The sequence below is a fragment of the Leucoraja erinacea genome, chromosome 27 (assembly GCF_028641065.1).
Source record: "Leucoraja erinacea ecotype New England chromosome 27, Leri_hhj_1, whole genome shotgun sequence".
Lineage (NCBI taxonomy): Eukaryota > Metazoa > Chordata > Chondrichthyes > Rajiformes > Rajidae > Leucoraja > Leucoraja erinaceus.
Window position 1 is genome coordinate 30,700,561 of NC_073403.1, and position 12,401 is coordinate 30,712,961.

At 39.3% G+C, this 12,401-nt stretch overlaps 1 protein-coding gene across 2 annotated transcripts in view; it reads left to right on the plus strand.

The window, feature by feature from the left end:
• LOC129710395 (leucine-rich repeat-containing protein 37A-like) overlaps positions 1–12,001 on the plus strand; it is a 119,431-nt gene extending 107,430 nt beyond the window's left edge. Inside the window, exons 11-14 of one of the 2 annotated variants that reach the window (XM_055657362.1) lie at positions 1,726–1,790; positions 1,913–1,973; positions 2,145–2,302; positions 10,620–12,001. In XM_055657362.1, the coding sequence (XP_055513337.1) occupies positions 1,726–1,790; positions 1,913–1,973; positions 2,145–2,302; positions 10,620–10,647 (312 nt within the window). In that variant the 3' untranslated portion in view covers positions 10,648–12,001. The remainder of the gene's footprint in view (positions 1–1,725; positions 1,791–1,912; positions 1,974–2,144; positions 2,303–10,619) is intronic. The other variant, XM_055657363.1, reaches the window with a different exon arrangement.
• The last annotated feature ends 400 nt before the right edge of the window (positions 12,002–12,401 follow it).

Genomic DNA, 12,401 nt, shown 5'->3' on the forward strand with positions numbered 1-12,401 from the left:
AACGAAACATAACTTTACTTGCGATATCCTGGCACTTGGATATGTTCAATATTTGAGATGCGTGAGCTGCCGGCAAGGCCAGCATTTATTGCCCTTTCCAAATTGCCTGTGTGAAGTTGTTGGTAAGCAGCCTTGTTGAATTGCTGAAGTTTTTCCAATGCAGATAGGTACTCCCACTATACTATTGGGTGGGGAGTTCCAGTACTTTAACCCAGAGACGATAAATAGGGCAATATATTTCCAAGTCCGGATGGCTACTTGGACTGAATCATATAATTGTTCCCATCCACTGCTCTCTTGGCCTTCTTGGTGGTCACATTCATGGATTATGAGGTTCTGTCAGTGTGGCCTGGAGAAGTAACTACAGAGCACTTTGTAGGTGTAACACACTGCATCAATGGTTGTCGAGAGAATAATTATATATTTATTCCTGTGGACTATCACGAATGTGGAATACAGCAGAGATTGGCTATCTTTCCAAGCACATAATCGAGACTGGCATTCTCAAAGGAGCACTGAGTCAATGCTGCACTCTTGGCGGCGATGTTTTTTACATGAAATGTTTAGCAGAGGCCCCATCTATCCTTTCAGATCCCATAACACTGTTGGAGAAAAGAAGAGAAGGTCTTCATGGTGATCTGTGCCAAATATATTCATCAATCATACCCAACGAGTCAAACTGTAGGCTTCTTGTTGTGTTGTTTTCAATAAGAATAGTGGCAAGTCAGCTACCAGAATTCTTGCATGTAAATGAGAATCTTTCTATTTGTCTTTTATGTTCTATTATGCGATGGCAGTAATTTCATTGTGCTTGAGGAAAGAATCCAGAAATTGCGCCTAACTATAAACGTGGAAGTGATATTTCAAATCAATATCTGCATTCAATTAGTAAATAGTGCCCTTGAGCATGTTTTTTCTAGATCTGTAGGTGGAGATTATATTTACACATGTAGTAGATATAAGCATTAATTGCAAAGGCACCATTTATTGCCCATCCCAAATTTCCCTTGCAGTGTGATAGTGGTGAGCAACCTCTTGAATCATGGAAAAACAAGATCAATAGACAGAATCAGCAAAGTCAGAACAAGACTTGGAACTTGAATTGTAAACGCCATCAAATATTTGGACTTTGGATCTTCATTTATAACATGTCTGAAAAAATACTATTAAAATAATACTATTAAAATAATAAAATACGATAAATACGACTGATTTAAGATGAAGTTCAATGTACCATAAATCGGAGTAAAAATTGAGAGAACACATAGTACAATAAGAAGTGATTCACATATTGAAATGTAGGGAGACACAAAATGCTGGAGTAACTCAGCGGGACAGGTAGCATCTCTGGAGGGAAGGAATGGGTGATGTTTTGGGTCAAGGCCCTTCTTCAGGCTGATTGAAATGTTGGGAAATATATATGGATAGGCTTCACCTTTTGGCACTACTGGTCTCGGCAACTTTTTGCAGGAGCGCATATCATTTTGGGTGCAGCAGATTGTGTTTATTACACTGCCAGTCCAACTGGATGTGGATAATTATTTATGCATCCTATAAATGAAAGAATGCAAAAGTGGATTATTCATTTTGCATTTGCCAAATAAATTATTCCTTGAGATAGTTTTTGTTTTAAATCTTTTTGTACTTTTGTTTTTTTACCTTATATTCATAACAACAGTCATTAACTTTCAGAAATTATAATTCTCTTAATATTTTTGATAACAGATTTGCTCTCAAAGGTCAGAATCAAAGACACCTGCAGGAGATGGTGCTAAAAAGGAATCTAAGAGGTAAGCATTCCCTCTTGCATGAGTTATGCAATTTTATGTTCCACTTTGGATTTCACTTTTGTCTTTTTGTGTAAAAGAAGCTCATTGAAATGTCAACAGTTCTGTGTGTTTTGTGTACGCAGCCCTTTGAAGAAAGTTACTGACCGGTTAACAGGAAAAAAATCAAAGAAAGATGCTCAACAGGTAACAACAGACTTGCTTAATTTCTTTTCTTCTGTTCACTCAGTTTAATCACTTAATAGGTACATTACTATTTTGTATTTGCTTTTGTATTAACATTGCAGCAGTTTTATTTAGTTGAACTGAACTTGCAATTTTATTTAATTAAACCAAAATTACTGCATTTATCATCAGACGCCCCTACTGGACGAAGACATGGATCTACCTAAGCCACTTTGGCTTCAAGACTTGTACCAGCCATTAGACTCAGTTCGCAAGAAATCAATGGGTCATGGGTCACATTACAAAGAATCCTCTGATGAGGAAGAAGTATTTAGCAGATCACATATGAGGTAAGCTATCTTAGTGTAAGGCAATCAGCAGCTGCTATTATAAATCTTCATTTGGTTTTATATTGTATTATTACTTATATTGTTGTGCTTTGTATCAATGTCACTAGACATTGTGATAAGATTGAAATGTTACAATCAAATGATTCAAGAAGACACATATAGGATAAAAGGATAATCCAGACACTAAGCAAGCATGTTTTATATGGGGGGGGGGGGGGGGGGGGGGGAATCAAGCAAGTTTTAGAGACTATCTGATCCACTGCATCATTCTCACATCGGATAGCAAATTCAAAATCTATCCCTAGACAACTGATGAGTTTATCTTTAATGTGGACAGAAGATGGGCAATGTTTAATTGAGGAGAATTGTAAAGCACAAAATATGACCTTCTCAAGCAGCTGGTTGTGAAGCAGGCTCCACAAGGCAAAGGAAAAGTTCATGAAAGGCTCCAGTAAACCAGCTGGACCTTGGGGATCCAGGTTCCATATATACACTAAAGTCATCTTTACCTCTTCAATCACTCCTGTCAGTAATTTGTCACATCCTGCCTGCCATCTACTCGTGGAGACTGTAAATCCTTTCGAACTAAATATGGGGAATATTAAAGCCTTTGGTGCCTGCCACAAAATTCAATCCCTTACTCCAATCATCTCTCTCTATGGCAATAGACTGAACCATTTTGTTTCTAATCGGCGTTCATATAAACATGCAAGTAAGGAATGTTGACATATGTTGACCACTCAGTTCCTTGTGACTGCTCCACCATTTAATAGCATCAAGGCTGATCTGATTGTACTTTAATTCTGTATTCCTTAACTTATGGATTGCTAATCAAAAATATACTTGTAAATTAAATGAATCACGGGCTGATTTTGCTATTTTTCCATGTATGTGTTTCTATATCCACCATGCATTCTTATATTTTTTTCTGAAACCCTAGAAATCTCTCTAAAAGAGTACTTTTGGTCATTTTTCATTTTCTGGGTATTCGTTTCTCGTGATTTCAGTTAAATTCCCCTTCAGTTGGATGTATGTGGCGTAGAAAAAATAGTTTTGGTTGTACAGCAACAAACTATTGTACAGAGAAAGCGGGTACAGGATACAGAGTTGGATGATCAGCCATGATCATATTGAATGGCGGTGCAGGCTCAAAGAGCCGAATATCCTACTCCTGCACCTATTTTCTATGTTTCTAAATCAAAAAATTGGGAATGAAGGAATCCAACACAACTAAACTAACCTGAGTCACCAAAAGTAACAATAAGAATGCAAGGAGATGATGTTGGATACACAAGGGAGGGGATGACTAGAATAATAATGAGCGAGAACAAAAGGAATCGGGTGTGAAGAGGACATACATGAACACTCCTGGATGAGGATGGTTTGGAAATGATGCAAATGAAGACGTGGGGAATGAATGGGATGAAATGATAGACGAAGATGGCTACAACTTAGCATATGATTTGAAATACAAACAAAGTATGAAGCTAAACCTATTGCATTCAAAATATATTAAAGGCAAAATAACAACATAGAAACATAGAAATTAGGTGCAGGAGTAGGCCATTCGGCCCTTCGAGCCTGCACCGCCATTCAATATGATCATGGCTGATCATCCAACTCAGTATCCCGTACCTGCCTTCTCTCCATACCCTCTGATCCCCTTAGCCACAAGGGCCACATCTAACTCCCTCTTAAATATAGCCAATGAACTGGCCTCGACTACCCTCTGCGGCAGAGAGTTCCAGAGATTCACCACTCTCTGTGTGAAGATAATTCTTCTCATCTCGGTTTTAAAGGATTCCCCCCTTATCCTTAAGCTGTGACCCCTTGTCCTGGACTTCCCCAACATCGGGAGCAATCTTCCTGCATCTAGCCTGTCCAACCCCTTAAGAATTTTGTAAGTTTCTATAAGATCCCCTCTCAATCTCCTAAATTCTAGAGAGTATAAACCAAGTCTATCCAGTCCTTCTTCATAAGACAGTCCTGACATCCCAGGAATCAGTCTGGTGAACCTTCTCTGCACTCCCTCTATGGCAATAACGTCCTTCCTCAGATTTGGAGACCAAAACTGTACGCAATACTCCAGGTGTGGTCTCACCAAGACCCTGTACAACTGCAGTAGAACCTCCCTGCTCCTATACTCAAATCCTTTTGCTATGAAAGCTAACATACCATTCGCTTTCTTCACTGCCTGCTGCACCTGCATGCCTACTTTCAATGACTGGTGTACCATGACACCCAGGTCTCGCTGCATCTACAATATATATTGTAAATAGCTGGGGTCCCAGCACTGAGCCTTGCGGTACCCCACTAGTCACTGCCTGCCATTGTGAAAAGGACCCGTTTACTCCTACTCTTTGCTTCCTGTTTGCCAGCCAGTTCTCTATCCACATCGATACTGAACCCCCAATGCCGTGTACTTTAAGTTTGAATACTAATCTCTTATGTGGGACCTTGTCGAAAGCCTTCTGGAAGTCCAGATACACCACATCCACTGGTTCTCCCCTATCCACGCTACTAGTTACATCCTCACAACCTTACAACAGCATTGCATCCGCCCACTGTTTTATCATCATTTCAAAGAACTTGTCAAGCAAAGAGAGTCTCTCTACTTGTCAGTAGAGAGACATACACATTGAGTCTTGGCAATACCCTTAAGATAGGCACCGGCATCTGTTAGATTATACCGTTTTCTCAGCAAGGAATCTCAGAGATGCCTGCAATTCACCTTTTACGCCAATGCTATCTAATGTGACTCCTAATTAGCCAATACCCTCAGCTTCATTTTCCCCTTCTCTATAACTTCCTCTCAGCGCTCAACTACCACACTCAAAATAGCTGCACTGCTCCATGTTTGTATATCTTGCTGATTTTAATTGTGTCAGATATGGTAGAATGGCCTTCTAGTGCCAAGAACCTAATGAATAAAAATTTCTCCCTCAACTTCATCGCTGTATCTTCTGTACGATGCTGTAAATAACGCTACCCTGCATCTCCTTTACGGTGCTGTTTAATATCTAACACACCGCTGAAGCTTTTGGTGTCATCCATCTTAAAATAGTTCAATATAACTTGTTCAAATGGAACATGGGGTGGTTGATTGCAACCTTCACGTGGTCCGCCCGGTTTCGACGAAAGCAATCAAACCGGCATACACAATTAAATAAGATCAAATAGAGTACGTTGTCCTATAACTTTAGGCTGTGCACGCCATACGATAGAAAAAGAAATGGAACTTGGTTCATTAACTCACGCATTACAGAGAGAAAGCTGAAAAAAATGAGGACCTGTCAATATCTTGAAACACTCCATCTAAGAGCACTATAGACATATGTTCATAGTCGTCAAAGCAGTACCTTTTCGAGGGTGCAGAGAAGATTTATGAGGAGATTGCTAGCACTTGAGGGGAAGAACTACAGGAAGAGGATTGGTAAGCCAGTACTTTATTCCTTGGAGCACAGGAGACTGATCTTATAAAAGTGCGTAAAATCATGAGGGGAATAGGCAGGGTGTATGTGCAAAGCTATATCACGCAGAAATGGTGGAGAAAGAATAAGCTGCCAAAGGTAGTGGTCGAGCCAGGTGCAGTGACAAAAAATAACCATATAACAAGAGGAATCGAATATAACCATATAACAATTACAGCACGGAAACAGGCCATCTCGGCCCTTCAAGTCTGTGCCGAACACTTATTTTACCCTAGTCCCATCTACCTGCACTCAGACCATAACCCTCTATTCCTTTCCCGTCCATATACTTATCCAATTTAATTTTAAACGAACCTGCCTCCACCACCTTCACTGGAAGCTCATTCCACACAGCCACCACTCTCTGAGTAAAGAATTTCCCCCTCATGTTACCTCTAAACTTATGTCCCTTAATTCTCAAGTCATGTCCTCTTGTTTGAATCTTCCCTACTCTCAATGGGAAAAGCTTATCCACGTGAACTCTGCCTATCTCTCTCATCATTTTAAAGGCCTCTATCAAGTCCCCTCTTAACCTTCTGCGCTCCAAAGAATAAAGACCTAAATTGTTCAACCTTTCTCAGTAACTTAGTTGTTGAAACCCAGGCAACATTCTAGTAAATCTCCCCTGTACTCTCTCTATTTTGTTGACATCCTTCCTATAATTAGGCGACCAGCACACCAACTCCAAAAGGCCAGCACACCAAAAGATTTCTTTACCACCCTATCTACATGAGGTTCCTCCTTCAGGGAACCTATGCACAGTTATTCCTAGATCCCTCTGTTCAACTGCATTCCTCAATTCGCTACCATTTACCATGTGCGTCTTTTTACACCATTGATCGATGTTACTTGGGTACTAGATTCCCATTAACCCGATTCTTAACTTTTGTGCAGACTTCAGCAAAATATTCTAACAATGCTCCTATCACAAAACAATGGTCACCCTAAAATCATGTTGAAGTATCATGCAACGTGGCGGCTTGCTGCATCGTCCACAGTTTGGCTCAACCCGTGATATCAACTCCAGAGCAAGAAAGAACAAAAGGGACAAGCGACTATCGGGAGGCTCTTTCTGCTCATGCAATCAACAAGAAATTGCTGTGGTTTCATTGAAGAGAAGTGGCTGCCCAAAGAATGAAGAAGGCAATGACTACATTCAGCAGGACTGGACAACATGCTGATAATTATCAAGAAACATTCACATCACATGCATGAAAGGCATTGACCAACAGGACACAACATCACCATCTCCCTTTAATGTTCGATGACATTACTGTCTCTGAATCCTCTGACCATCACAATCTTGAGGATTGGAAACTTAACTGGGCCAACCACATAGTTACCTGACAGCAACAGCACGTTAGTAGTTGGGTATTCAGTGCTACGGACTCAAATTTTGCCTCCATGACCATACCATGAAGGCATATGTTGAAGGTATGGTATAATCCTCGCCATTTGTGTGGACGTATTCCTCTAATAGGCATGGCATCGTCCAAGACAACCTGCCTGCTCAATTGACACGAGCCAAAACCCCGACCAATTCTTCCAACCAGATCATCATTGATGCATTTAACCTACAAAATGCATGCATGCATCTTGCCAAAGCTCCTCCTACATTAGGCAAAGCAAGGCAACTTTATTTATATAGCACATTTCATACACAAGGCAGACTCAAGGTGCTTCACATAAAAACATGTCATACAATAAAATGAAATAATAAAATGAAATAAAATAGTAGAATTGAAAGAAAAGAAAAGCAAAATTAAAAATGCATTATAAAAAGTGGAAAAGTTAAAAGTGCAATGTAGTTAAGATTTAGCTGAAAGCTAAAGTAAACATAAAAGTTTTCAGTCTTGTTTTAAAAGTGGTCAAAGTTGAGGCAAGTCTTAAATCTTCAGGAAGTTTATTCCAGCTATTTGTTGCATAGTAACTAAATCCTGCTTTCCCATGTTTTGTATTTACTCTGGGAATCACTAACAGATTGGTTTCAGAAGATCTTAGTGGTCTAGAAGGCTTATATAGTGGAAGCATGTCAGTGATATACTTTGGTCCTAAACCATGTAGTGATTTATAGGTGAGCAGCAGGATTTTGAAATCAATTCTCTGACATACAGGGAGCCAATGTAAGGATTTAAGAATTGGTGTAATGTGTTCAAATTTCTTGGTCTTTGTTAGAACTCTAGCAACAGCGTTCTGAACAAACTGTAGCTGCCTGACAGTTTTTTTCGGAAGACTTGTAAGGAGACCGTTACAATAATCTAGCCTACTAGTAATAAAGGCATATACAAGTTTTTCTAAGTCTTGAGCTGACACGAGTCCTCTTAATCTTGCTACGTTTTTGAGGTGATAGTAGGCTGATTTTGTTACTGATTTGATGTGACTGTCGAAATGTAAATCTGAATCCATAATAACCCCAAGATTTCTGGCTTTGTTTGAAGTTTTCAGGGACAGAGAGTGAAGGTGTTGGGTTACTTTAAGCCTTTCTTTTTTAGCACCAAAAACAATTATCTCCATTTTGTCCTTATTTAGTTGGAGGAAATTTTGGCACATCCAGTCTTTGACTTGCTCAATGCACTGGCACAGCAGATCTATGGGGCGATAGTCATTTGGTGATAGCGCTACATAGATTTGAGTGTCATCGGCATAGCAGTGGTGGTCAATATTATTATTTTGCATGATTTGCCCTAGTGGGAGCATGTAGATGTTGAATAAAGAGGGCCCTAAGATCGAACCTTGCGGGACTCCACACGTCACGTTGGTTGGTTCTGATACAAAGTCGCCAATGGAAACAAAATAGTTCCTATCTTGTAGATATGACCTGAACCAACTTAAGACTGTGCCTGAAAGCCCCACCCATTTTTCCAACCTGTCCAAAAGTATTGAGTGATCAACAGTGTCGAATGCAGCACTGAGGTCTAATAGCATTAATATTGAAACTTTGCCAGAGTCTGTGTTAAGACGGATGTCGTTTACAACTTTAATAAGGGCGGTCTCGGTGCTATGAAGAGGTCGAAATCCTGACTGGAAGTTGTCGTAGCAGCCAGTTGAAGCCAGGAAGTGATTAAGTTGCTGGAGGACAACTTTCTCAATGATTTTACTTATGAAAGATAGGTTTGATATTGGTCTATAGTTGTTAATAATAGAGGCATCTAGGCTCCGCTTTTTTAAAAGAGGTTTAATAACTGCAGTTTTCAAGGCTTTTGGGAAATTGCCTGATTGAAGAGAGCTGTTAACTATTTGCAGTATGTCTATTGCTAGGCAGTGAAAAACATTCTTAAAGAAGTTGGTAGGTAAAGCATCAAGGCAGCAGGTGGGGATGGCCTTAGCAGCCAAGGATAAGACAAGCATTTTTATAGGAACTTTAATTTCACTTCTGAGTCACTCACTATTCTGACTAGGAACTGAATATGAATATCCAAACCTTGATTATCCGTTGGTCAAAATCTTGGAACTCTCCATCTAAGAGCGTATCTTCATAGTCATCAAAGATACGTGGACGTATCTTCACAGTCATCAAAGCAACACTGATACAGAAAGGAAACTCCTCACAAAGAGTAATTAGCGCTGAATATGTTGTCCTGCTAATGTCTCTCACAGCCCATCAATTATTAAAAGTAAAGTAAAGATGGTCTCTCGTTCTAACACATTTCCCCCTCTAATATTTCATTCTGTTACTGATGTCCCCTTCCTCATTTGAAGGAAAGGCCGCCATTCATTTTACAAATTATATTTCTATATTCTATCAAGACTAAAAAGTCCCTAAATCACTGTTGCTTGCGTCCTTAACGCCTTTTTTCTAGCACCTTTACTTATCCAACTGCTGTTGTGTAGAGCCTTCAAAACTGACTGCATCATGGTTGGGTAACCATTCTACTCTCCCCTGAATGTAGCTCACTGACTCACAGTTCTACTTGCCTCGGGAGTTCTTTGGATTTCTAATAATCTGTCCGTAAATCAGGAAGACTGCATTTGGCCCTCCCTTAACTTGTTCCAACCTTCACAAACCTTTTCGATAACTTCCATATGCAGCACATCCAACAATCCCTAAAATTCCTAAGCTCTATGTGCTGTTTCTATCAGGTTCTTTGAAAGCAGCCCATATTTTGCAGAGATTTCAACCATTTTTACACATCACAAGATCACATAAATTCTAAATGTAAATGTATTTTGTTCTGAATCCTTTTACCCATAACAGGTTTTCTGTTTTGGTGGGATGAATACGAAAGGATGAGTCCATCCTTTATCCACATGCAACTACCATAAGGTCCAACTGCACTGATGCTTATAAGAACAGGGAACATTTTGTGTCTTTCATTTCACAATAATAACTCCACTATCTCTGTTTTTTGCTGGAGAGTATTCCTTTGATCACAGTTATACAGATTTGGGGCTGAGTCAGTGGGATTTGTTATATCTTGGAACAGACTACTTTTTAGCGATGTTATTGCTTCTCAATGGCTAATGTTGTTCTGTGGATATGCATGCTAATCCGCATTAAAATAAATCACATGGACTCAGTGATTAATGACCAGGTAATCGTTTCATTTTGGTGGTGACGAGTATAAAACTCATTGCTTCAAAAATGCACTATCCACTTGAACTCCACTGAAGATAGCACATAATCCAGCTTGGACATGTGCTGACATCCTTTTGGGACTTGAGTCGAAGGCTCTGGGACTGTTATTTAAGACCCAAGCTGACAAGAGAAATACAGGATAAACAGAAATGGAAGATGAATGTATTTTATATTTCTTTCTTAGTACTGAACTTGCATAGAAGAGATATTAAAGTGCTTTTGTTGATGCAGTAGTTCTTCATTTAATTAGAAGTTTTTGTTTTAATTCTAGTGCACCCACTGAGAGCAGGAATCCATAAGGACCCTTTTAGAAAATTCGACATTTTTTCGCTTCACAAGGTGCATCTTTCAAAGAGCAAATACTTTGTTTGAGAAGAATTCTTTATTAATAAAATAATGTGCTATCACTTGTCAATTAATAGTTTTATAATACAAATAGAATTTGTACTTTATATGGAAGTGTTGAAACTGTTATTGTGATATAACCATCTGCGGAAATATATTATATATCACTTGTGAATACCATTTCTTACTGTTTCAGCTTCATAAAAATAAAAGACAAATTAGTATGAAATACAAAAGTACTACTGTCTGATAATACACAGTAGAACAAGCCACGTACAGCAGCATTCGCTTTAAACGGCCGCAACTAAACTTTGTCTATTATAAACTTTAAGACATTTGTCTTTCAAATATAATTCACTATTATTTAATAATTTGTGTAAAAAATATGTAAATATTGACTGCAGTTAAGTGTTACAGTAGGAAACTGCTTACCTGAAGGAGTAAGTTGCAGTGTATTGCACCCAAAGGTTGGGTTACTGCACACAAGGCCACATCTACTTGTGTATGAGAAATAGTTTGCTATGTACAGCTGAAACCGGTCAATGTTTAGTTTTGTCCTTGAACTGAATTTATTTCAAAAATTTAAGTATTCTCACTCATTCTTTAAGGCTATGCCACCAGTCGTGTATTCTGGTCTAATGTCCGCAAATGTCAATTACTGATTAATTAATGTCATCAATTAGGTAAAGGTCTAGCTTTTCTTCCACAAGATGACTCGATAACCAATTGTGTGTATTATTTCAATTAAAAAGTTTAATAAACATATGCACATGGTGGTCCAAATTGCAGTACAATAGTTGGCTAATTGTTAAATTGTTACTAAATGTTGGCCCTGGAGATCTGCTGAGATATTTTAACAGGTTAACTGCCGTGAAAGCTAGTTTTTATAAAGTAAGTTATTGCTGGAAAGCTTCTGTGCTTAAAGTACATTTGTCAGAAAATGGAAAAGGGGCAAATTTGAACAGGCATTTATTTGCCAGAGGCATAGCATATTAAATTATTTTAGTTTTAGTTCAGAAAAAATACAGCATGAAAACAGGCCCTTCAGCCCACCGAGTCCATGCCAACCATCAATCACCCGTTCATATCACTTCTACCTTATATCAATTTATCATCCACTCCCTAAACACCAGGGAGAGAGGCTCCATTAACCCACAAACCCATGTGCCTTTGGGATGTAGGAGGAAACTGGAGCACCCAGTGAAACCTATATGGTACATCGAGAATGTGCAAACTTCACACAGACAGCACCAGAGGTCAGGATTGAAACCCGAATCTCTGGCATTTTGATCAGCTGCATGACTCTGCCATCCAATAAGAGTAAAATTATTTTTTAATGCCTAATTGAAATGAAATGAAATGAAATGATTCAATTTATTGTCATTGTCAGTGTACAGTACAGAGACAACGAAATGCATTTTTAGCATCTCCCTTGAAAGGGAGACACAGGGCGTCGCGGTGTGCCCGCGCCTGCCGCCGTAACATTCCATTACAGGCAAAGGTGGGTGAAGTGTCTTGCCCAAGGACACAACGACAGTATGCACTCCAAGCGGGATTTGAACCGGCTACCTTCCGGTTGCCAGCCGAACTCTTAGCCCATTGTGCTATCTGTCGTCCTTAGATTGCTACCCTTGCTAAATCTGCATGCTTTTATTTTTAATTGACAAAGTTAAGGACCAAGGCCTGGGTTCTCAAGGGAGGCCTCTAT